This window comes from Caretta caretta, chromosome 1, assembly GCF_965140235.1.
Source record: "Caretta caretta isolate rCarCar2 chromosome 1, rCarCar1.hap1, whole genome shotgun sequence".
Lineage (NCBI taxonomy): Eukaryota > Metazoa > Chordata > Testudines > Cheloniidae > Caretta > Caretta caretta.
This window is the reverse complement of record NC_134206.1, coordinates 217,964,034-217,990,727: the sequence shown is the minus strand read 5'-3', so window position 1 is coordinate 217,990,727 and position 26,694 is coordinate 217,964,034. Positions and strand designations below refer to the sequence as shown.

The 26,694-nt window shown below is 47.5% G+C and overlaps 1 protein-coding gene across 2 annotated transcripts in view; it reads right to left on the bottom strand.

Moving 5' to 3' along the window:
• The window catches only part of LOC125629875 (scavenger receptor cysteine-rich type 1 protein M130-like), a 51,981-nt gene extending 44,648 nt beyond the window's left edge, over positions 1 to 7,333 (bottom strand). For both annotated transcript variants that reach the window (XM_075120324.1, XM_075120319.1), the window contains exons 1-2: positions 7,206 to 7,333; positions 539 to 853 (exon numbers count right to left, since the gene is read on the bottom strand). In XM_075120324.1, the coding sequence (XP_074976425.1) occupies positions 539 to 853; positions 7,206 to 7,269 (379 nt within the window). In that variant the 5' untranslated portion in view covers positions 7,270 to 7,333. The remainder of the gene's footprint in view (positions 1 to 538; positions 854 to 7,205) is intronic.
• Positions 7,334 to 26,694: the final 19,361 nt, after the last annotated feature.

Sequence of the window (26,694 nt, the reverse complement as noted above, 5' to 3'; positions counted from 1 at the left end):
TGTGGGAGTTCCCTGCAGGGGGATTCGGGGAAGGAGCGTAGCCATGTGGAGCAGTATAGCCAGTTTTTGCCCCCTGCACCTACCCCAGCTGTTTTGGCCCCTCCCCCTTCACAAGTGCAGGCTCAGGGCTCCTCTCCTGCTGCCTCAGGGAACTCTGGGGAAAACTCCACAGCACTCGCCCCCCCTGGCTCCAGTCCCAGCTCCCACAGCCACAGGCAGGGTTGCAGCTGCTGCTGAAGCCCTGGGGAGACTCTGGGCGGCTGTACCCAGGCATGTATCAGCACAAACCTGCTAATGGGGCCAACACCACACCCCACAACAACTGCCCCAGCTGCCCCCTGCTAGTGGCGCAGAGGATGGCGCAGCCTGCTCATCCCCAGTCTGCCCAAGGGAGCTCAGGGAGAGACTGGTCAATTCCACCCTGACCCCAGTGCAGGGCACAGTCCAGTTCTGAGTCACCAGGAATGTCACTCACTGTGTTCAGTCCCTTGTCCCTCATGGGGAGTTTCCTACAGGGGCAAGTTGGCCGAGTTCTTACCTGAGCAGATCACTCCAGTATCAAGAGAATGAGAGCACTGGAATGCAGCCCATCCTACATGATTGCAGTCCCAGAGAGCTGACTCGTCACCACCACAATCAACTAGAATCAGCCAAGTTGGTCCAGATCCTTCTCCAAAATGAGCCCGGCCAGGGGCACTGACAGCAGATCCACATCCCAGCTGCTTACAAACCACCTCAGCATCTTCCATGTCCCAGCTGGTATCACACACCGTCCCCCACTGATCCTGGTGTTTAACCTCCACTCTCCCGGCACAGTGGCTGCGTCCATCCGCCAGCCTCAGCTGGTTGGCACCTTCAAAGAGAGACACAGAGGAGGGTCAGAGTGAGCAGGGAGCCCCCTCCCCAGCGTTTGCACAGCAGAGTCCACGCCCGGCATCAGGGGATCCGCGCCCAGAGCCAGGAGAATGGGACATGCCCAGAGCTGCCTCATGACTCCACCTGATCCTGTCTCAGGGCCTCCCACTCGGGGCTGTCACTGCTGCAGTTCTCACCATTTTATCCCCACTCTGGCAATTTGGGGTGTTTTTACCTGTCTCGTGAGAACACGATGAAAGGTGCCAACTCACCGAGTTTCCCTTATTCCAAATGGCGCCATCTCCTGTCACTGTCACTGGGGCTGAAGTCAGCGAGGTGCCGCCATCTCCCTACAGTCTGTCAGCATGTGGGAGTGAGGCCTCCCTGAGTAAAGCTGGCTGCCACCTACCACTGTTTTCAGTGAGACTTTAGCCCACAGGGTACGTGGCTTCCCCTGAATGGCTCAGGGGACTGGACAGGACCCATGGACTGTGATGAGCAGCAGAGACCCTGTGCAAGGAGGAGGGGAAGAGTGAGGGGAGCAGGGCACTTGGGGGCTGGAGGCAGAATCGGGGGTTGCAAGGGAATGGGGTGCAGGTGCTATGTCAGCAGAAAGGAGGAGTGGAAAGTGTAGGGTGGGGGGTCTGGAGCAGTGGACCAGGGGAAGGGAGGGGGTCTGGAAAGTTGGGTCAGGAGGAAAGGAGAGGAGGGGGTCTAGAGTGAGGTAGGAGGGAGAGCTGGGGAGGGTGCGGAGGGGTCTGGAGAAGGAGGCAGGAAGGAGGGAGGTGAGGGGAGTGGAGGGGCAGGGAGGTGGGGCTCTGGAGCAGAGGGATATGAGGGAGTAGTGGGGTGAAGAATCTGGACTGTAGTAGGGGGCAGGAGGGAGGGTGGAGGGGGAAGAGGGGGTCTGGAAGAGGAGGCTGGAAGGAGGCAAGGGAAGAGGAGGGGCCTCTAGAGTGAGGAGAGTGCTTAACAGCCTCAGACAGAGAAGTTGTGGGGGTGGGGTGGGGGGGATTCAGAGAAGTGTTGCTATTTGCAAAAGGCTAAACCAATCCCATTGTGTTACGGTGACATTATAGCTGATGTGAACGGTTGATGTCAGTGTGAAGGTCTCCAGTATCTCTGTCTGTAACTCACCCCTGACCAGTGACAGAAGTTCTGTGTGCGAGCATGAACCATGCTGCATGAATTAGCTCAGTGGCTGTCAAGCTATTTCCCAGCCAGCCCTTCTTCTGTCAGAGGAACTGAAGCAGGAGGGGAGAGCGAAGGCAGTGCTGGGCAATGGATGGCCATTCCCCGTCTCAGGGCTGAGGGGAGGGTAAGCGCAGTCTCCAGCTGAGCAGCCAGGGGGAGTCGTGCAGTTCGGGTGCACAAAGGGTGACTTTTCAGCCTGCGATACTCACCCCCGCGCTGGCAAAGGAGTAGAGGGGGGATCTAAAGTCCAAAGACAGATGGAAAAATGAGACTGGATGGTTTTTTTAACCTCACAATTTTTGTTCTGTGGAGCTTGGCATTACAGCCTTGTGCTCCCTAACGGAGCTTCCTCTCCCCACCTGCCCCACACATTTCCCTCTTCCACTGGTCTCTTCCCACACTCCTCCCCTGGGCTCTTCCCCCTCCTCTTCTCCCTTTTCTAGCTGGCCTCTCCGCCCTGCATGTACAGGCTGCTCCTTCCCCAGATGAGGAGCAGACTCTGCCCCCACTCCCTGCAGGCTGCTTTTCTCCCAGTTGCTCTGAGTTCCACCTCCTGACCCCAGTTGTCTCTACAGCTGTTTGCATTTCTGGGGGTTGTGGAGAGGCAAAGCTGGCTGCTGGGAGGGAGGCAGTTCACAAGGACTGTGAGGATGGGCCACTGCCTGCCACACAGTCCTCAGGTATTGCCTGGAAGAACTGGCCCCCAGGACAGGGTGTGAAGACCCTGGACTGTCCCTGAGACTGGGAGCAAGTCCCGGCATCATTACTACTCCTAGGAGCTACGGCTACATGCAGAGTTCCACTGTGACCCCTGGAACAGGCTGGTTGCAGCTGTGGATGGCTGAGCTGGGGACACCATGTTTATGGAGCCTCCATGGAGCTGAGAGAACAGTGCAGTTCACACCAGTACGTGGCCAGACCATCCTGCTCCTTCAATGCCAAGCAAATACAAAACAGTCACTTTGCTGCAGTCCATAGGGAAGGTTATTAGGTGCTGCTCTGTTCAGTCCAGTCCCAAAGGAAACCCCTTGGGCCTGGTCTGCACTAGGAAAAAAGGGTTTTTTTTTTCAATCGAGTTAACTCAGTGACGTTCACTCGTGGTAGGACACAAGGCTAAGTGCACACAGAGTTCTGTTTCCCTGAATACAGTTGAACCTAACAACAGCCAGCAGTTTCAATGCTCAGAAATTCCCAGCCTGCCCCTCCAGCAAGCTCCAACAGGCTTTGGTTCTTTGCTCCCTTCTAGGATCCCGGTCACAACTCCTTCTACTGTCTTCTCCCTCCAACAGACATAGTCCAACACCAATATCCTGGCCCCTGCATTGGCAACAAGGGAAACCCCTGGCTAGCTGTGCCCTGACCATGTGGCCAGTGCCTTGGGCAATAGCCCCAACTGTCTGGAGATGTTTTTACTACATAAAGGATTTTGATGGTTCTGTCTATTGAGACTAATAGAGTGTGCTTGGTCCAGCCATTAGCTTTCATGATGTCTGTGATTCGCTTTTGATCCAAGACCCCGTGATGGCAGCCATTAGCACCTTTCAGGATAGCAATTACATTTACATACTGCACCTATCATATGCTTGCACCACTTGGGCCCAACTTGGAATAATGACCCCACCCAGCATTCTGAACGTTGGGTAAATTCAGATCCCGGTCTGGGAGTGAAACCTGTGGCTTTGGTCCATCCCTGATATTTTCTCATTTGTTTGCCTGGAGCCCAAAGAATTGTATAATGTTTGCCTGGAGCCCACATATTTGGGGTGGATCAATAATGGTGAATCACTATTGTGACGGGTTCCCCCCGGGGTGCCACTTGGAACTAGGGTATCACTGAACCCCCTGACCCACCAGCTTGGGCTCCCTCTCACACTGTACTGCGGTGACAAACTGCAAAGCCCTCCAGCCTGCGCTTTCACCAGCTTTCGTACAGGTAGGGACACACCCAGCTGCAGTTACATACAGGTTCTCTAACCACCAGCTTCCCAGCCTAGGATCCCAGAGCAGTACCATCCTGCCCTGGTCAAATCTGGCCAGTATATGCGTTTAACACCCGGTCCACCTCTCCTCAATGTGAAGAGAACAATGCACACTTGGAGTACCTAAGCAGAGATTTTCCTCAAGCACTCCAGTCAAAGCTCACTGGTTTAGATTAAAACAAAAACAAGTTTATTAACTACAAAAGATAATCAGATTTTAAGCGATTGTAAGTGATAGCAAACAGATCAAAGCAGATTACCTAGCAAATAAACAAAAATACAACCTAAGTTTAATATACTAGATAGATTGGATATGAATTAGCAGCTTCTTCCCCTAAGAGATGATACAAACAGGCTGCAGAGTCTTAAGGCACAAGCTACACTTGCTTTGCAGCTGGGAATCTCCAGGTGTTTCATACACAGGCTAGAAATCCCTTTAGCCTGGGTCCAGCACTTCCTGCAGTTCAGTCTTTGGTCCTCAGGAGTTTCCAGGAGTCTTATTGTGTGGGGAGTGAAGACCCCAGATGATGTCACTCCCTGCCTTATATAGCTTTTGCTTATGGCGCGAACCCTTTGTTTCAAAGCTTGGTTCCCAGACCAGTTTATGGAAAAATACTGACATCCCAAGATGGAGTCCAGCATCATGTGGCCTGGTCACATGTCTTTGTAGTGTCATAGCAGCCATTACTTACAGGCTGTCTGGAGTGTTCTCAGGAAGGCTTACCAGCTGGAGGATAAGCATCTCCTAAGGCCTATTGTTTTTCCGAATGGCCCATTAACCTGAATAGGCCCTTTCCCACCCACTATCTAGACTGAAAACATCTTGTCTGGTGTGCGTTACTCAGGTGTAACTACATTTGAAGTATAGATACATAGTCAGTATTCATAACTTCAGATACAAAAAAGAATAAATGCATGTAATAAGGATAATCATATTCAGCAAATGATAACTTTTCCAATGACACCTCACATGACTTATCTTGGATAAAATCCATCATAATTATGTCATAATCACATTATAATACTATCACTGTGACAAATATGGGGTGCATTGCACAATGATTTTCCAGCAAAGACTGTGCAAGCCTCTGTTCGGGGCTAATGGAGGGGGATTGGGACACGGAGGAAAAGGGAAAATAGCTACATGGTGATATCCCCTATCCTGTATACTCCCCTGCATCACTGTGTTTGCGTCATGCGAAGCAAACTCAAATTTCCCATAGAAAATAAAAAATATCTAGGGGATGATGCATAAATCCATAAAAAATGCATTGAGCTGAACATGTGCTTGGCATCACTATATGACACTGTCCCACAATCATGTCGTAATTTATTCCTCACAAAGCAACAATTGTCCATCTCCTGCAATGCCAGTCTGATCGCCCAGGAGTCACCACAGAATTCTCTGCTTTCTGGTCATGTACAGCTCTGTCATGGGCTCTAACCCCAGCACATTATATTTCAGCTTCTTGGGAATTTGAAATATAAACGCCAAGTAACCTGCTAGATGGTTTGGTTTGCTCAGGATTTTCAGGGTCTCAGGTCCCTAATCACCACACAGTTACTGAGCTGTCTGTGAAATATACGTTAGGGCAGGTTTTTCTTGAATGCAATAATTGAGACTGAAATTTCTCATTATCAGCTTCAACTTCAGTTTCTCCAGCTGGTGCAGCAGCACATCGGGTTCCCATGAACCAGCTACTGCTGAGGAGTTTGTTCCCCTGCCAAACACCTGGATCATTCTCATCCTCTTAATACCAGCCATACAGGTTCCAATCCCTGTATTATTTAAATCATATCTGGGTCCCACATTTGATTTTAATCCTATTGTTAATCAGTTCTGGAATCTTTGGGCCAGATTCACTCCCTGCATTGCACGAGCACATGCTGCTGTAACACATGGCCTAGGCCCCCCAATAGTGTTAAGTCTGCCTGGAGCTGGGACACAGCTTGGCAAAGAGCCTGCAGCCCCCTCTGTGCTGGAGGAATGAGAGCAGCCCTGGAACTGGGCAGGGGCAGCCTTGAGGGAATGAAACCAATGTGGCCGTGAGACGCCCTGCTACAGCACCTCTGCCATGCAGCTTGTGCTGGTCGGGCTTCTCTAGGCTCCAGCTAGGATTCAAAGCTGCTGTGTGCCAGCAGAAACCCTGGGGGAGGGAGGGAGGCAGGGGTCCCACAACATAAATCTTCGCACTGGCAGAACTTCCAGTACCCTCACGCACACAGGGTATTGCACATTGCACCCTACCTCACACCCCCTCACTCATTCTGTGGCAGGAATCAGCTCTGGGTTTATTTGGGAAAATCCTGCTCATCTCACACATGCAAAACTTCCACTGGCTTCAGTGAATGGATGGGGGAGTGAGGAGCCAGGACTTGGCCCTTGGAGCTGTTCGATTCTGGACCAAACAGACATTTCTGTTGAATCCCAAATTATTGATGTATTTATTGGGATTTAAAACACTAAAGTGATGCCTAGCCAAGGCTCTAGGCACCCGGACGGCATGTGTAACACACAAATTCCAGCAGAATAAAGCGACCATTTCAATAGGAACTCAGCTAGCCAGACACCTACAGAAACTCCTTCCACCCCTTTCTCATTATGTGATGCACAGCCTGTGTCCTTCCCAACCCCCACCCCTCAATCAAGTGTATTATGCAGTGTGCCCAAAAGGTCACCAAATTTGCGCTATTTTGGCCCAAAGGGTGAGCTAGTTCTAGAGTCCAGGAGCCCTCACAGAGAGCACCCTGCCAGCCACCCCTCTCCTTTATAAAAGGGGGAACCAGCTTGGGCACCCTCAGAGAGACTGGTCCCAGGCCATTTAGGACTTTATAAATCATCACCAACACCTTAACCTCCACCCATAGCTGGGCAGCTAGTGCAGACCCTCCAGCACGGCTGTAACATGCTCCCAGCCAGATGCGCTGCTCAGTGAGTTGCTGCCATTTGCACCAGCTTCGTTCTCTGAATGGTTTTAATGTAAGCCCCACACAGAGGTCATTGCAATAGTCCAATCTCAAGGTAAAAACAGCCTCTGTAACAGTGGCAAGGTCCAATCCCAAAAGGAAAAGTCACAACCTCCAAGCCAGACATGGATGGTAAAAAGTGGACTGTAAAAGTTACCACCCTAGTTCTAGTTAACCCAGCTCCCCTGGTGAAACACAGAGGAGACTTACCTGCTATGACCTGAATTGTGAGGAGGAGAATCCATAGCACCGGAGTGGAGACATGTCCCTTCATTGCCAGCCTGACTTGCTGTCGCCTCCTCTCAATACTCTGGCTGCCCCTAAACACCTGCCAGGGCTCCTCTGTGTCTGACAAGTGAGAACAAAGCAGTGGAAGGGAAATATATAGATTCAGAGACTGGCATCAGCTGTGGGAAGGAACCAATAGCAAACCCATCTGCCTTTTTAGTTATTATCAGTGGTTTTATCTGTGAATGTATGAAGCTAAAACATCCAATAAAACTCAAAAGCAACAAACATCACCATATATGAGTGATGAGCCCCCTCCTGATGTCAGGTTTACCACAGCCTCAGATCATCGGGTAACTCCCATCTCTGGTGCGGGAAGAAAAACTGCTGTACAAACTGTATGTATCTAAGCTGTTTCTCACCCTCATAGATTCTATATTGTATTAGACATCAGTTGGGAGACATTAGAGGCAGATGATTTTATAAACTAGGGAAGAAATCCCATGTGCCAAAGGTGATCATTACAAGACCAATTCCCAGTGTAGGACATGCCCAATTGTAGACAAGGACAAATCACTAGAACCAGGTTGTGTCACTCAGGTCAGCCGTTGTACAAGATAAATTACCCAGCACCACCTGTAATATTGACAGTTGCCCTACTAATAGACCTTGGGGTTTCCTGACTAGACCATGATCATTAGTGGCAGAGGCAGATCTTAGGGCTTCCTGAGTAGGCCATGACCCTCTCTTGCAGTAGCAGAATGTTTAGCACACATTATGCCCATCAGTGCTGTCAGTAGGGGGAAGACTCCTTGAAAACAAGTTTACTTGATTCTTGGGACACAGACAATTAACGTAACAGGCATAAGGCAAGGGGCATATAGCTCAGAATAATGACTGGCTGGCATCACACCACCTCAGGCTCTTCCTAAAGAGAACTGTTACAAATACTGGGATTAAGGGAAACATCTTTAACTCTTTACCTCTCCATTTTCTCCCATGCTGCCCTTTCTTTATGGAGAAAACTCCCCGAAAAAATCTGTGCAGCCAACACCTGATCCTCCTTCGAATCCCTTCTTGAGATTCCTCCCTCTGTTGTGATTCCGGAAAAACACTTGACAGCGACTAGCTTGGCAGGTGAGGACCTCTGGGTGTGCCTTTTGCCCTTCCTTCCCTCTCCTTATTTTAACCAACCTCCGCTCCCCAATCCTGCCATTCCCCCTCACTCAGCCCTATTGCGACTTAAACAAACAATAATGACAAAACAGGAAATTGTACCAATCATCACCATGTGAATTTGCTTCTATGTTATTTCTCCCCTCTCCAATCCTGCATCTGTTCTTGAGTCTTTTGGACTGTCAGGTCTCTGGAGCTGGGAATGTGTCTATATCTGTGACCTGAATGGGCCTTTGGGTGCCTCAATAATATAAATGTAATAACTATTTGATTATTAATGAGAATAATTAACAATTTATCCATCTCCTGCTTTATTATCAGGGGGTTGAAAGAATAAAGAAGAAGAGCTGCAGCAGTTAAAAATAAACCAACCTGGCTTTGAGGGGAAGTGAATGCTGCTATAAAAATTAAAATATCTATATCTATATCTATCTATCTATGTCAGGTAACCTATTTATCCACTTTTTATTATATATTCATATTCAACACTATTATAAATGCTGGAGGGGAAGTTGGGTTTGTGGGTGAAGGCCAATGGCTTGCAACCCGCCATGTAATAACCTGGCGACCCCTTGAGGGGTCATGCCCCACCCCCCAGTTTGAGAACCCCTGAAGGTAATTATAGGTCTGTGAGGCTGACATTGGTTCCAGGCAAAATAATAGAACTTCTGATATGGGACTCAATCAATAGAGAATTAATGAGTATAATTTAATTAATGCCAAACAACATGGGTTTATGGAAAATGGATCCTGTCAAATTAACTTGATGTCCCTTTTTGGTGAGATTACAAATTTTGTTGATAAATAATGTTCAACTTGGTTTGGATTAAAAAGTGGCTACCTGACAGGTGTAGCCTTTGATAAGTTTAGGGTGCAGATTGAACAGGTCACTAATAACAGGTTCCTTACTCAGGGAGCTACCTAAGATTATTATCAAGTGAGACTGGTGAATCACACAAATAGGAGCAGGAAGACTTTGTTTAAATGTATTTAAAATCCAAATAAATCCAAGCATAAGCATAATTATGTGAAAACATATATATGTAAGCAGAGCCAGAATGAGCTCTACCCTGACATCTGGCGCTGAGCTGTGGAAAAGGACTTTAGGAGCTGATCTCGTTTGTATGGGCACACCCACCCCGCCTAGCATGATGGGACTGCTTGCCCAAATGGTCATTTTGGATGCTGTGGGATCCCAAGTCTCTTTGTTATTGGGGCAAGAGTAATAAAGTGTTGTTATTCTGGTTATGTGATTCAAGGACAGTAGAACTGTACTTGGCATTTTATGATCGAGGGACTTGCCCTCAACTAAGTAGCACTCGCTAGTCATGGGACATGGAGTCCAAAGCCCAGTGACCTGAGAAAGGGTCTGGGTAGGTATGTGTACCTGGTGGTGTGGGTGACCAACACCACTTTAACCCTTTCTTTCTCTACTGTGTAATAACAGAGCTAATTTTGACTCTGTTAGAAGGCTTGTTACATGTTACAGAACTAAAATCACGATACCTAGGTCTAAGCATCTGCAAACATCTTCTTTACCCCTTTCCTTATGTCCCCCACACATCTGGGACCATTTTTGATTTAGGTCTCTGCCCCCTGCCCATATTTGTCAATGTGGAGCCCACAATTTAGGTTTTGCTTACTAGCATTATCTCTTTTTGTGTCATTCTTTTTCCAGTGGTATCAATACATAAATATGGTTTCTCCAAATCCCCACAAAGACCCTAGAAATCCATTATTTCCAGCTTCTGTGGTGTCCTTGTGCATCCCACGATACATATTGGAAACTATTGTTAAAATCTATAATGTTTGGTTAAGCAGTCATGCGAACACATTTCCTACATAGGCTATCATAACAACTAACAGGCCCACTAGGCCTCAGTTTATTGTCAAGCCCACCTTAGTTGTTACACAGATTGTTATGTAAACCTACTTGCATGTCTTGCATTACAGCTCCAATAGCTTCTTTTTTGCAACCTTCAAGCTTTTTAATATGCCTTAACACATGATTTATAATTTAATTTTGCACACTCAGATCAAGTTGGGGTTACAGGTCAACACAGGTCTCAAAATGTAACTGTAAACAGGGATTTATCATCGAGCTGGTATGTTTCTAGTGGGGCCCTGCAGGGATCAGTTCTTGGCCTTATGTTATTTAACCTTTTTTATCAGTGTCCTGGAAGAAAAGATAAAGTAATCACTGATAAAGTTAGCAGATGACAACAGACTGGGTGAGTAGGACAGGTCACTGATACAGAATGATCTGGATCACTTGGTAAGCTGGACACAAGCAACTAATATGTGTTATAATGTGGCCAAATGTGAAGTTATCCATCTAGGAACAAAGAATGTAGATCCTGCTTATAGGATGGGGGAACTTTATCCGAGGAAGCTGTCATAAATATAAAGGGAAGGGTAAACCCCTTTAAAATCCCTCCTAGCCAGAGGAAAAATCCTCTCATCTGTAAAGGGTTAAGAAGCTAAAGGTAACCTCGCTGGCACCTGACCAAAATGACCAATGAGGAGACAAGATACTTTCAAAAGCTGGGAGGAAGGAGAAAAACAAAGGGTCTGTGTCTGTATGCTGCTTTTGCCGGAGACAGAACAGGAATAGAGTCTTAGAACATTTAGTAAGTAATCTAGCTAGGTATGTGTTAGATTATGATTTCTTTAAATGGCTGAGAAAAGAGCTGTGCTGAATAGAATGACTATTCCTGTCTGTGTGTCTTTTTTGTAACTTAAGGTTTTGCCAGAGGGAATCTCTATGTTTTGAATCTAATTACCCTGTAAGGTATCTACCATCCTGATTTTACAGAGGTGATTCCTTTACTTCTATTAAAAGTCTTCTTGTAAGAAAACTGAATGCTTTTTCATTGTTCTAAGTTCCAAGGGTTTGGGTCTGTGGTCACTTATGCAAATTGGTGAGGATTTTTACCAAACCTTCCCCAGGAAGTGGGGTGCAAGGGTTGGGAGGATTTTGGGGGGAAAGACATGTCCAAACTACGTTTCCCAGTAAATGCAGATAAAGTTTGGTGGTGGCAGAGGAAATCCAAGGGCAAAGGGTAAAATTAATTTGTACCTTGGGGAAGTTTAACCTAAGCTGGTAAAAGTAAGCTTAGGAGGTTTTCATGCAGGTCCCCACATCTGTACCCTAGAGTTCAGAGTGGGGAAGGAACCTTGACAGAAGCAGTGACTCTGAGAAAGATTTGGGGCTCATGGTGGATAATCAGCTGAACAATATCTCCCAGTGTGATGCTGTGGCCAAAAGCATTAATGCAATCCTTGGATGTAGAAAGAGGGGAATATTGAGTAGGAGCAGGGAGGTTATATTACCTCTGTAGTTGGCACTTGTTCTGCCACTGCTGGAGAAACTATGTCTAGTTCTGGTGACCAATATTTAAGAAGGATTATCAAAAAGAATGTTAGGGGCTGACTGGATCACAGTCTATGAGAACCTACATGAAGAATAAAACTTTGGCAAGGGGCTCTTAAATTTGCAGACAAAGGTATAACAGGATCCAATGGCTGGAAGTTGAAGGTTAGTAAATTCAGGCTAGAAATAAGGCACTATTTTTAATAGTGAGGATAATTAACCATTGGTATGACCTACCGAGGGTTGTGGTTAATTCTACTTTGTTGACAATTTTAAAATGAAGAGTGGATGTTTTTGTTAAATTTAGGCTCCACTCTAACAGGAATTTATTCAGGGGAGTCCTGTGGCCTGCCTTAGATTGGTCAGGCTAGATCAGAGGTGGGCAAACTATGGCCCACATCCGGCCCATGGGATCATCCTGCCCAGCCCCTGAGCTCCTGGCCCCTCCCGCACTGTCCCCCCCTCCGCCGCAGCCTCAGCGCACCACACCGCCAGCGCTCTGGCCCACCGCTCCTGTCGGGCAGTGCGGGCGGTGGGGCTGTGAGCTCCTGTGCGAGCTCCTGCTGCTCTGAGCAGCATGGTAAGGGGGTGGTGAATGCGGGGGGGTGGATAAGGGCTGGGGGTCCTGGAGGCAGTCAGGGGACCGGGAGCAGGGGTCGGTTGGATAGGGGTGGGAGTCCCAGGGGAGCTGTCAGGGGGTGGGGTGTGGATAGGGGTTGGGGAAGTCAGGGGACAGGAAGCAGGCGGGGTTGGATAGGGGGTGGGGGCACGGGAGGCAGTTATGGGCAGGGGTCCTGGGACGAGGTGGTCAGGGGACAAGGAGCAGGGGGCGTTGGATGGGTCGGGTGTTCTGAGGGTGGCAGTCAGGGGGTGGGAAGTGGGAGGGGACAGATAGGGGGCTGGGGAAGCGACCAGGCTGTTTGGGGAGGCACAGCCTTCCCTACCCAGCCCTCCATACAGTTTCGCAACCCGATGTGGTCCTCGGGTCAAAAAGTTTGCCCACCCCTGGGCTACATGATCACAATGGTCCTTTCTGGCCTTACAATCTCTGAGTCTTTGTGTTGTGGGTCAGGCATCAACCCACATGATCAATGGAAATTTGCTCCACTTTTGCCTTCCAGGACACCAATGTCTATAATCAGTGAGGTTCCAGGAAGAAGCTTGCCTGTCACATTTCCTACCTCCTCTCCCTGAAAACAAGAGGTGGCAAGGAAAAGGGATTTATTGCAGAGTGACTGGCCCCTTTAAGGGGAAATGGGCCCAGCCCCATCCGTGACTCTCTCTATGTGGGGAGAATGACAGTGGGTCACATGACACAATCTGGCCTTAGTTAGCCTAGCAGTTTGGGCAGAAAGGAGCAGTGGCAGTGGGCTGCAGAAGTTGCAGAAAACAAGAAGGCTCCTGCAGGAAACCCTGAGGGTGCAGGGGAGAAAAGGTAGGTATGACTGGGAGTTACCTGCCAAGGCAGAGAAGAGGCCAGGCTCCAGGAAAAGCTCTGGGAGTCAGCGCTCTGGTAAGGATTAAGACCAACTTTGTTTAAGGAGAGTGTGAAGCCCAGGAGGGCGGAGGAGACTGTTCCTGTTTGTGTTGTACTTGCACTCCCAGTGGGGAAACCCCAGTTTGTGCTCCCAAGAGAGAGAGAAGAACTGTGAGTTGAGCTCAGGAGGGATGGAAAACCTTTAATTCATGTGTGAGGGTGCTGCCCATGGGAGCCAGCTGAGGTCACTCAAATAGGGTGAACTGCAAATGAAACGGGGCAGACAAACCCCAAAAGCTGGTGGATATTCCAATACTTAGATTTGCCAAGCCAGCACAAAACAACTTCTGTGTTACCTCACTGGTTACTCAGAAGTCCAAACAATGCAGTTCCCTTAATGTACCCAGCCTCAGGCCTCCATCCAGGCACACACGTCAAACGTATTATGATAAATTCTGAAACTCTTACTTCATCATATAAAAGAAAAGGTTCTCCTGACCCCAAAGGACCAAGCCCCAGACCAGGTCAAATAATAACTTAGATCATACCCCAAATACACGCTTACAGTCAATTCTTATTAACTAAACTAAAATGTATCAAAAAAGAAAAGAGAGTGTTGGTTAAAAGATCAATATCCAGACAGAGTTGAATTCAATTCTTGAGGTTCAGGTACACAGCAGAGAGGAGCTTATAGTTGCCAAAAGTCCTTTTAGAAATAGCCCATAGGTTATAGTCCAATGTCCATATTCAGGGTGTGACTGGGGATCTCAATCCTCATGGCTTAAGGTTCCCCTTCTTGAAACCCAAAGCAGATCTGAGATCAAGAAGGATCGTGTCCCAAGGTTTTTATACATTTCCTGCAGCCTTTTGGCCTGAGAAAACAATAGGCTTAACTTTCCTTCTTCTCAACATCATGGCAATTAGCACAGGATAATTTATCCATTAAACAGTTCAGATACAGGTTATCACAACCTTCAAAGAGACATAGACAATAATATTATTTCACTCAAGTATTTTCCTAAATGTTAATATTTCTTTTTTGATCTTTGAATCAAAGCTATAGCCATAGACAAGACTTGTTTGCTTACATCACAAGACCTGAGCAAACAGCTACTCTTCTATCTCTAACAATACAGGCTGCATTTCAAAGCTCTATTCATTTACATCTCTTCCTAGCCAGTCTCTGAAGTTCCCCCACGGGTCAGGTCAGTCTGGGAGTTAATTAACTCTTTCTGGCCCTGTCACCTTTCAATGAGATATTATATTACACTCATGTCACATCATGTTAACTTGAGACTATTGCCACAGGTCAGGTTTATTTTGTATTTTGAGTACCCTGAAAGGGGCTGAACTCTGGGAGTGACCTGGCCGGAGGGCTGAGCAGTGTGAATTCTTGAGAGAGATGGAAAAGCCTGGTAAGGAGAAACTGAGGCAGAGGCACCTGCAGAGCCATCCCCAGCCATGACAGGTGCTCAGAAGCAGCGACCCCATTACAGGGACACAAGAAAGAAGGAAACCTAAATAGTAGAGCTGGGGGAGGGGTGGTTTTCCCATCCTGCAAATTTTCAAAAGATAAAATGGAGATCCCATCCCAAACTGGGACTGTAGACAGGTGGTGTCCCAGGGCAACCCTTTGTGGCCTGAGGTGGCCCATCAGTTTCCCATTAGCTTCCCAAAAATAATCCACTCACAGCAAGAAGTCTTCAAAGCAGTATTCCTCCTCTCTTGGGATCTAATATATTCAACTAGTTCAGCTCCCCAAAGTGAGCCCCTCAGGTCAGGGTTTCCACAATCTGCCTTCTGGGGCTCTGTGGTTCAAATCATCTCCGGCCTGTAATTTCACCCCTTTAGATCAGGGTTCGTGGCCCTCTTTCTAGGGGCTGTGTGCTAGCTGAGTTCTCTTGCTCTCTGGGCTCCCAGCAGCTGAGCTCTTCCTTGACTGAGCTGGGAGCTTTCAGTTGATTCACCTGCCCAGTCTACTAGCAACCAGACAGTGCCCCTATCCTCGCTGGGGCTGGATCCACGCAAGCAAGGGAAATGGGGGATAGCCTTGTGTGCCCACGTCCTGGCAACGCAGGGATGAGAAGCCTGTAATGCAGTGATGGGGCATGTGTTGGGGGAATGTGATGCAGGGAGGTTTCATACTGTTGCACTAAATCTGTCAGAAGTCTGGCCCCTGCTCTCCTGCCCCCAACAGAATGTGTTGCCCATGTTGCACACAGCTGTACAGGCGATGCGGGTGGTGTGCACAGGGAACATCTGTCCATTCCAGCGCATACAGCTGTTCACTGACCACCCAACTGCAGAGTTTCCAGGGCCTGTTCCGGCTGCAGGACGTGGTACCCTGCAGAACAGTGCAGCCCTGGAGCGGGAGTTTGTACTCGTGGAGTTGGTGCTGTAGTGGGCTGTGCCCTGGTACTGGAGGTGGAGGTTGTACCCAATGGCCACCAGGTCGATCAACTGCTCCATCAGCAACTGGTCCTGGTCCCAATTGCTCTCTTCATGCTTGAGGAACTGAGCCAGTATTCCTTCCTCCTGCTGGGCGTCCCATTCCTCCTTCGCCTTCTGCTACTCCAGCGGGTCATCAGTGCTGTAGAGCATGTTGCTGAACATCTCATCCCTGACCCTCTTCCTTTTCCCTTCCTGACTAAGAGTCCTGTCCCAAAGAGACTAAGGGGGAGGGTTAGTCCAGCAGAGGTGGGAGCACTAGCCAAGAGGATGGAAGAGCATATTTTTTCCATGTTTGAAAAAAGAATCCCCCCTTTTACATTCTGCATCACGGCAATGTCACGGGTTGGTTCTGTTATCACCTTGGGTTGCTCTGATTCCATCTTGATTCACTGACCTGCTCAGAAGCTCCTGCTAGCCATATTACCAGGCCACAGACACACTATGGTAACAATTACAGGTTAAAATCATTTCAAAAATGTTGAGGCTAGTTGTGACATTTACGAGTGTATCCTGATCTGTCTGGGCTCAAAAAGGATTTGGTAAGTTCATGGAGGATAGATCCATGAATGGCAAGCAAGAGATCCGAAGTTCTTTAGCTTGGGCTAGCCCTAAAGGACATATAGAGCTTGCTTATCATAGAAGCATCTATTACCTGTTGAAATTTATGATTGTGACTCATTTGAGCATGTATGTGTGACGTTGCACCCCATAATGCTTTACAGAAATATGCTTATGAGTGTAAATATGACATAACTGGAATATGTTTTATGCTAGATATGCCATGTAGCATATCTTTGCAAAGGTTATGTTCTACTGAATGTATTCATCCTATTTGTATGCATGTAACATTTTTATATCTAAAGCTATGAGCGTTGGCTCTATGCTTGTATTTAACGTGTTTGCTGTAGGAAGCACATAAGGCAGATTTGGTCAATATAGTGTGAAGGGGTTATTTAAGTAATTGGGAATATTTAACTCGCAATGGACTTTGGGAGACACCAATCCACGCCTGAGCTTTCCTGGGAACGTTCAAACTAACATGTAAACAATGGTGTCAGCCTGCCAGAAGCTGAATCATTCATAGACACTTGCCCAGGTGGCTACAGACTCCATCTTGTTGCTGTGATTTTGCACAGGAGAACAAAGGGATTTCCGACCACAAGAGAGAGAATTTAAAAGGCCCTGGAAACCCCTCCATTTTGTCTTCTGCTGACTCAAAAGATAGCTTCTCCACCCCAGAGAGATGCCTGAAAGAAACTGGAACAAAGGACAATAACTACGGAGGTGCGAGTGATTGCTGGACCCAGATTAAGAAGGAGTCTAGTCTGTGAAAGTATCTTATTGGAACATCTCTGAGGGTGAGATTTACCTGCATTTAGTTTCCTACTGTATCAGGCTTAGACTTGTGTGTTTTTGTTTTATTTTGCTTGGTAATTTACTTTGTTCTGTCTGTTATTACTTGGAACCACCTAAATCCTACTTTTTATATTTAATAAAATCACTTTTTACTTATTAATTAACCCAAAGCAAGTAATTAATACCCGGGGGAGTAAATAGCTGTGCATATCTCTCTATCAGTGTTATAGAGGGCGAACAATTTATGAGTTTACCCTGTATAAGCTTTATACAGAGTAAAACAGATTTATTTGGCGTTTGGACCCCATTGGGAACTGGATATCTTGGCTGCTGGAGACAGGAGCACTTCTTAAAGCTGTTTTCAGTTAAGCTTGAAGCTTTTGGGAGATGTGGTTCAGACCTGGAACTGTGTCTGCAGCAGGCTAGCATGTCTGGCTCAACAAGACAGGGTACCAAAGTCCAAAGCTGCTAGGGAAAACAGGCTCAGAGGTAGTCTCAGCACATCAGGTGGCAGTCCTAAGGGGGTCTCTCTCTGTGACTCAAGCCATCACAGTATGTTCATTTGCTTTAGCCTTGTAAATAACTCTCTCGTTTCTTTCCTTAGTTAATAAACTTTTAGCTAGTTTATTGTAGGACTGGCCACAAGTGTTGTCTTTGTCTTGAGATCTGAGGTGCAACTCACCTGGGTAAGTCACTGCTCCTTTGGGCTGGAGATTAACCTGAATATTGTTGTGATTTTGCGTGTAAGGGACCATCTCTCCCAAAGACAGGCTTGCCTGGGTGGCAAGATAAATCAGAGTTCCCCAGGGCATTGTTTGTGACTCCATGTTAAGGCTGTTACAGTGCCTAAGGAGTTCACGCTTGATACTTGGTTGGTGAAATCTAAGAATAGAACTCACAACCAGTTTGCGGTTTGCATCCTGCTTCTTATCAGTCTGCCCTGAGGTTGGTGCTCACACTCCAGACAGGCAGACACAAGGAACAGGGAGAATTAGGCTGGAAGCAACGTGGCCACATGGACAGAGCAGTGCACAGGGTTTAATGAAGTCTCACTTGTTCAATGCGATGTGCATTCAGCTTCACACATTATGAATGAAACAGGATGGGAATCCTACTGGGGCCTGAGACCGATATTGGTTTTAACATTATTTTAAACTGGGAAACCTTGCAGAATATCAGTCTGTTAGAGATCCCAGAGTGGAAGAGAAGACAACATTTCCAGGCAAGTCGAGGAATTCCATCTATCCAGGAATACATCCAACCAAAAGTAGCAAACCTAGGCGAAGCTAATCCCATCCTACTGCATGCAATATCCTCCATAGAAATAATTGTATTGATCAGAACACAGAAATCCCTCCCTGTTACACTACTCTTTTTTGTATTGTAATAATAAAGATGGTGGGCAGATCTGATTCTTATCAAGCTGTGGATCCGATTACTGGCTCGGAGCTGCTCCTTCTCCAGGCTCTTCCTCAGGTCCATCCCCAAACCAGGTCTATGGAAAATGGATCCTGGACACTCACTGGCCCAGAGATTCCCCAACTTTTTCTGTCATGCCCCACCCCCCTACAGAGACCCAGGGCCCCCACGTACCTACCTCCCTCCAAGCAGAAAGAGTCACTTCATGGATGCCTGGATCCCACATTGGCAAGGACTACCATGCATCCGTGTTCTATCTCCTCTTCTGACCTGAGATTTCAATGTTCCATGAGCTTCAAACTGAAAATATCCAAACTTTTCCTTTCTCTGGTTTTCAGTTCAAAACTGTCTGAATTTTACATTTTATGGGAAATTTCAAAAATGCTGTTCGAATGAAAATGCTTTTTGAAATTTTCCATTTCATGAGACAGGAAATCTGAGGCACAGAAAGCTGACATTAAATCCACTGTGACAGGGTCAGGCCCGAGGGCTACAAGAGTGTGGTCGAAGGCAGATATATTAGTTCCAGGTTAAGCAGGTCCCTTTTCCCTGGGTAAGATAACAAGGACTATTCCAGAACACTCGGGAACTTTCTAGAACTCCTTAAGGCAGGCAGGCTAATTAGGACACTTGTAGCCAATTGGGAAGTTGCTGGAATTAATTAAGGTTAATCAGGACACCTGGTTTAAAAAGGACCTCACTTCAGTCAGTGAGGGGTGCGCGTAAGGAGCTGGGAGTGAGAGGACATGCTGCTGGAGGACTGAGGAGTATAAGCATTAACAGACACCAGGAGGAAGGTCCTATGGTGAGGACAAAGAAGGTGTTGGGAGGAGGCCATGGGGAAGTAGCCCAGGGAGTTGTAGCTGTCACGCAGCTGTTCCAGGAGGCACTCTAGACAGCTGCATTCCACAGGGCCCTGGGCTGGAACCCGGGGTAGAGAGCAGGCCCGAGTTCCCCCCAAACCTCCCAACTCCGGACCCAACACAGGAGGTTCCACCAGAGGGGAAGGTCTCTGAGCTGTTCCCCGACCCACATGGTGGATCAGCAGAAACTGCGGGGTTTGTTCTTACTCTTTTTCCCATGCTGGCCAGTGATGAGGTTATCTGAGTGAACGGCAGATTTGAGCCACAGAAGTGGCCAAACTGAGAGCTACTGTGAATCTCTGAGGCGAGCAAATCTGCCAATGAGCGCAGGACCCACCAAGGTAGAGGAGGAACTTTATCACACCACACATGGACCGAGTGACAGAGCCTGGACTACAAAGCAGGTTTCCTGTCTACCAGCCTGGCGCTCTGTCCACTGCCCCACATTTCATGGTGTTAGAGTCTAAGAGCTGCTCACAGGCAGACGCACTTGGCAATCTTGCCACAAACAATTGCTGCAAAGTGGGAATTTTCTGTAATATTTTTATGAAGCCTATGTGTGCCTCAGTTTACTCTGTGTTTGAGGGTCACCTAGGGAGTAAAGGCTTGTTTGCTCTCTGCAGAGGCTCAGAGACACAGGTGTGAATGGTGCCCAGCTGTCTGGGTCCTTGTTGGTTGTCCTTCAAGTTCAAAGATGACCGTGACATCCCTGATTGATTTGGTTTCTGTGAACAGGTGAGTGGCGGATCAGGCCAATTTGAGCTTTGAACTGTCTGTGGCACACTGAACAAGAAAAGCCGCTATGGGTTACTTGATTACCAGGGGACATGCTGCTGCTATGAGATTTATGCTGCAGGAGCTTCTGCTCTGCCTCAGTAGTTCTCTGTTTGTAGACATAGGCATGGGAACTAGGGTTGTGGGGGATGCTGCAGCACTCCAGTTTTTGTGCGGGATCCCGCCCGGCCTGCCGACACCCAGGGAGCCGGCGCTGCTGGCCTGGGACCCCGGGCTCTGCTCCGGTCCTCGCACCTTAGGGTGCCAACTCCCAGTTGCAGGACCTCCGCCTGCGGCTCCATTCTCAGCCCCGCATGCGGGGTCCCAGCTGCTATGGGACCCGCACCCTGGGCTCTGTTCTTGGCCCCACATGTGGGGTCCCAGCTGCCGCCGGCCTCGCACCCAGCGCTCTGTTCATCACCCCGCACCTGGAGTCCTCACGCAGGGTCCCGGCTGCTGCCGGCCCAGCACCGGGGGCTCTGCTTCCCACCCCGCATGCAGGATCCCAGCCTTGGCCCCTTACCTCTTCCTGTGTTTCCCCCACTCCCCTCCGACTCACAGACCCGCTTCTGGCCTCAGCTTTGGGGGGGTGGGGCACAGACAGGAGTAAGGGGGGTGATGTAAAAAGTTTGGGGTGGGGACCACTGGCTTTCAGCACCCCCACTGTAAAAAATGTTCCAGCACCACTGTTCATAGACTGTAGCTCCAGTCTGGATGAGACTTCACCGGGTAGAACCACCATGAGCGAGATCTTCACAAAACTCAGGGTCAATGTTGAAATGCCCCAAGAATAGCTTGAGTCTTTGAAATGTTTCTTCTGGGCCCCTGAGAGCGCTTTCCCTCCTTTAGCTCGCCATAAAAGAGTTTCTCTGGCAGTAGCTCATCTGACATTCTGGTGACGTGGCCTGCCCATCTCATCTGTGATTTCATCAACAGAGTATGGATGCTCAGAGTACCTGCCCGTATGAGGACCTCAGTATCTGGAACCTGGTCTTGCCATCTTATCCTCATCAGTTTCCTCAGACAGCCCATGTGAAAGTGATTCAGCTTCATAACATGGCATCTGTACACCGTCCAGGTTTCACATGCATAGATCAGAGTTGGCAACACGATGGCTTTGCAGACATTCAGTTTTTGTTGACTAGTGCCTCTGTGCTCCCACACATTTACAACTAATCTGCCAAAGGCCACACTTGCTTTGGCAATTCTGGCATTGGTTTCATCATCGATGTGAACTGCACGTGACAGTGTACTGCCGAGGTAGGTGAACTTGTCCACTGCTTGGAGGGTTTGGCCGTTCACTGTGATAGCAGGCTCTACGTAAGGCTTTCTTGGTGTAGACTGGTACATCACTTCTGTCTTCTTGATGTTGATTGTGAGACCAAAATTGTCACAAGCTGAAGAGAAATATTCCATACTCTGCTGCATGTCAGACTCAGATTTGGCATTCAGGAAACAGTCATCAGCAAACAGAAGATCATGAACAGAAGATCATGATTCCTGTACCTTCTTCTTTGCCTGTAGTCTCCTCAGATTGAAAGCTTGACATCTGATGCCATTCCTGGTGTCACAGTAACAAAAGCCATCTGTAAGCATGGCAGAGAACATCATACTGAAGAGGGTTGGGGCCAACACACAGCCCTTCTTGGCTCCATTGGTGACTGGGAATGGTTCAGATGACTCACTGTTGTCCATAACATGAGTGAGCATGCCATCACGGAATTGTCAAATCATTGCGATGAATTTCTCCGGGCAACTGAATTTTGCCATGATCTTTCAAAGGTCCTCATGATTGACTGCATCAGATGCTTTTGTCAGGTCAATGAAAGTCATGTACAGATTAGAGTTCTGTTCCTGGCATTTCTGCTGAAGTTGACGAGCTGCAAACACCATGTCTATGGCCCCAAGTTCTTTCCTGAAGACACACTCTCTCAGGCAGGAGTCCTTGTTCAATGTGTTGCCCAAGGTGATTCAGCGGAATTCTGGTGAGAATTTTATCGGCTATTGACAAGAAGGCGATGTCCCTATAGTTTCAGGTTTGTCTCTTACCTTTCTCCTTGTACAAGTAGACGATGGATGCATCCTTGTACTCCTGGAGTATAGTTCCTTGAGTCCACATTGACTGACTGGAAAAATTCAGTCAGTTTCAGAGCCATGTGCAAGTCTCCGGCCTTATAGACTTCTGCTGGTATAGCATCTGCTCCAGGTGCTTTACCATTTGACAGCAGATCAATCACTTTTGCAGTTTCAGTTAGCACTGGGGGATCAGCAAGAGAGATTTTGATATGAGTCTGGGGCAGTTGATCATCTGCCTCCTTGCTAATAGATGATTGTTGATTTAGGGTATGGTTAAAGTGTTCTGCCCACCTCTGCGGTATCTTTTCTTTGTCAGTGAGTAGTGTGGTGCCATTGGCACTCAGTATTGGAGATGTTCCTGAGGACTGTGGCCCATAGATGTCCTCAGAGCATCATAGAAGTTCTTCATATCATTCCTGTCTGCATAGAACTGAATCCTAAAAGACAGGTTTGTTGGACTTCTTCACTGCGAGGTGAGAACCTGAGTCAGTTTCTGCAACTTTTTCTTAAAGTAATTCCAAGCCTCCTCCACATTCAGATCCTTGAGTTCTTCAGTCCACTTCCCAAACCAATTCCCTTCATTTTTTTAAAGTTTGTCCTTTTCAAATCGAGGACCTAGTTGCAGATCCATTTTTGTTTATCCTTCCAGGTAGTTGAAACTGAATTAGCTCATGAGCACACGAACCAAAGTTGACCCTACAACCCATTTTTCTATGAGGTCCTCACTACTCGCCAATACCAAATCTAAAATGGCTTCACCTCTCATTGGTTCAGTGAATATTTGGTGAGGAAATCTGTCAGCTATCACCTCCAGGAAAGTCTGGGCCCTACTATTATTAGTAGCACTTGTCCTCCAATCTATATCTGGGAAGTTAAAGTCTCCCATAATGACACAATTCCCAGAAGTATTTATTGAATTAAGAACATTAAAGAGGTTTTTATCCCTATCCAGATTGGATCCTGGGGGTCTGTAGCACTCCCCAGGCACTATCCCATGGGATCCGCTGGTAGCTTTCTTCCTCAAAGAGATTTTGACCAAAACAGACTCTGTTTTATCCATTCCATCACTTCTAATTCCTTTACAGTCTACCTCATCATTAGTATATACTCCACCACCGTTTGTTAATTAACTCAATGGTAACTTCTCTCTGGGTGACGGCACCAGCAAGAGCTGTAAGGAACATTCTCAGTGCCTGATTTTCAACAATAGCAGCCTGAGTTAGGCTTCCAAGTCCATCCTTAGGCACCTGCCTGCAGTCATGTAGTTGACGTGTCATATGGGGAATATGGAGTTTAGTTTGGGAGTTTACCCACTTCTTTTCTTACCACTACATCACTGCCTGCCTGATTCCCATGAGTGCTCAGCATTGACAAGCCTTCTTTATCATGATTTTCTCTCTCCTGTGCATGTGACCAACAGCACAGATCCAGGCTGGGCTCAGGAAGTTCACAGTGTTAGTCCAGTGTCACAGGCGTGCTGATGCCAAAAGCTGGTTAGTGCCGTAGTGAATGCAGGGTCTCAGCTCCCTGCAGGAGAGATGGCTGATGTGGCAGACAGCTAGAGCCTCCTGCATGAGTTTCAGCAACGTGAGCCATTAGCATCTCAACACCTGCCTGATCCCAGTGACCTGAATCAATCTCATTGCTGCTCTGCAGCCTTCCAGCCCAGCCAGCTGAATTCAGAGAGGACACTAAGGGGAGGGTGAATAGCAGAACAACCTTAATTTCCTGCTGGACTCCAACTTTCTACTTCTTCTGTAAGGCCCCCAGTGGCCTGTCTAAAAAGTGTCCTGAGACAAACATCTGACACTGCATCCACCTCGGTGAGGAGGGAACAATAGTAAAACATTTATCCAGCCATTCACTAAAGATCAGCACAAAATATATAAAACAGACCACTGAAGGCTGGGGAGACATTTTTCTCCTAAACCCCTGAGTTCCTCAGTTTCCCAAGATCTGACCTAACCTTTCAGGAAGGAGGGCGGCTGTTTGATCTAGCTGGCTGTCCCCTCTCAGCCAGGTTCTGGAGGAGATGGTGACTAGTCTATGTGAGCAGTGGAGCTTTATTCCCAGGTTCAGACTGTGGGTAGGGACCAAGTGCTCCAGAGTTACCAGGTGAAAAAAATCTGATGGCAAATGATACCCCAGGCCTCAAAAACTGTAAGATAAAGGGGTGTTAGTAGTGCCTGGACTATTCCTTCTTCTGGGGAGCCTTTCATCCACATGTGGTCTCTTGGATTCAGCTCCTTCAGGAGTTTGACTCTGTGATGCCTGACAAAATTTCTCTTCTGACAGTGTTTCCATTGTTCCTCCTTCCTCAGTAACACTGGAAACTAACACCGAGAAAGGTCTCACAGGGAGGAATGGTTGGGATGGTGGATCTCAGCGCAGCAACTTAAAGGGGCTAAATCCATTTGCCAGAGGTGCTGGCCTAAATGGCAGCATGGACCAGATTATGACCAGTGGATTGTGTAAGAAGCTGTTTCACTATTTTTTACTAAAAGTTTTGCTTCCCCATAGTTTTGTGAAGACTGAGATGTAACATGGATAAAACCGCAGGGATCTGCAAACTTCAGAGTGTCCGTTAGAAACTGAAGATCCTTATCAGAAAGGACTTGCAGTGGGATTCAATTGCAGACAAACATGGATTTCCGTCTGACCCCACTGTGTGTGATGTAGTGGTCAGCAGCTTGGCTATTTCGATAAATGTTGACAAGCAGCCAGTCACTGGGAGAGAAGTTCCATTAGCCTGCTGGAGGAGAACTTTCCTCCATGGTCTGTTGGATGGAGGGAAGGTAACGATGGCTCTGGACTTTAGCAAGGCTTTTGACACAGTCCCACATGACATTCCGATAAGTACTCTTGAGAAATGTGGTCTTAGCCGAACAATCATTAAGTGGATACATAATTGGTTAAACAACCACAAACAAAGAGTAACTATTAAGGGAATGATGTCAGAATGGAGGGAGGTCTCAAGGGGGTTGCACAGGGAGCTGTTCTGGGCCCAGTGGGTTTTAACATCTTTATTAATGACCTGGATATAGGAATAGAGAGCACACTGATCAAATCTACAGATAACACAAACCTGCGGGGCGGGACTTACCAACACTTTGGAGGCTAGAGCTAAAATTCAGAGAGATTGTGATAAATTGGAGAACTGGGCTATAGTCAACAAAATGAAATTCAACAAAGACAAATGTAAGGTGCTACACTTAGGGAAGAAAAACTAAATTCACAAATACAGAATGGGGGATAACCAGCTTGGCAGCAGCACTGCTGAGAAGGACCTGGGAGTTGTGTTGGATCACAACCTAAACATGAGCCAGCAACGTGATGCTGTTGTAAAAAAATGGAATTTTACGTTTAACAAAGGCATGGCATGCAAGTCATGGGAGGTGATAGTACCACTCTACTTGGTACTGGTTAGGCCTTAGCTGAGTACTGAGTCCAGTTTTAATCGTCAATGTATAGAAAGGATGTGGAGAAACTGGAAAGGATCCAGAGGCGAGCGACAAAGATGGTCAAAGGGATGGAATGGAAGGCATCTGAGCAAAGGCTGAAGGAACTGTGTATGTTTAGTTTGGAAAAGAGGAGATTAAGGGGGGACATGACAGCAGTCTTCAAATACTTGAAAGGCTGCCATAAAAAAGATGGAGAAAAATTGTTCTCTCTTTCCACAGAGGGCAGGACAAGAGGCAATAGATTCAAACTACAGCATAGCAGATTTAGATGAAATCTCAGGAAGAACTCCCTAACTGTAAGAACAGTAGGAGAATGGAACAGACTGCCTAGGGAGGTGGTGGAAGCTTCCTCACTGGGGGTTTTCAAAAGGAGGCCGGATAGCATCTGTCTTGGATGGTTTAAACACAACAAATCCTGTATCTTGGTGGGGTGGGGGGTAGACTAGATGACCCTTGTGGTCCCTTCTAACCCTGTGGTTCTGTGATTTTATGGTTGGTTGATTCTCTGGCAAGTGCAGGTCTCAGAGTTCTCACCTCTCTCTGGTACTTGTTGCTCAGTAAAGTGACCATTGAGCTGTTTCTGTGCATTTTCGGCTGGCTTGGTGGCCCCCGTGTAGTTTATGGAGAAAGTCCTTTTTCACTCATGTGGGGATGGCTAGTTTGGACCCCTTCAACAACAGACTGGGGTTTATTCTAAAAATGACCTGAAACGACCCGTGCAGTTTCATAGAAATGTCCAATGTTGCTCTTTTGTCCCGACTTCTTTGCAGTGGGTCATAATTTAGCAATTCATCTGCCTTTTTCTTGCCTTTCACTTTGGAGGGTACAGCTACACCCTAATCACAGGGTGTGATCCCAGCTTGAGCTGACATACGGGCTATGGCTTTCATCTAGCTGCCTCAGTATCAGAACGGTGAAGCCACAGAACCCTGGGTGATTACTGGTGGGGCTAGTCTGTGCTGAAGCTGGTGCTTCCTCAGCGTCACTGCTCTAGTACCCAAGCTAGGTAGATTAGAGCAGCGGTTCCCCAAATTTTTACTAAGGC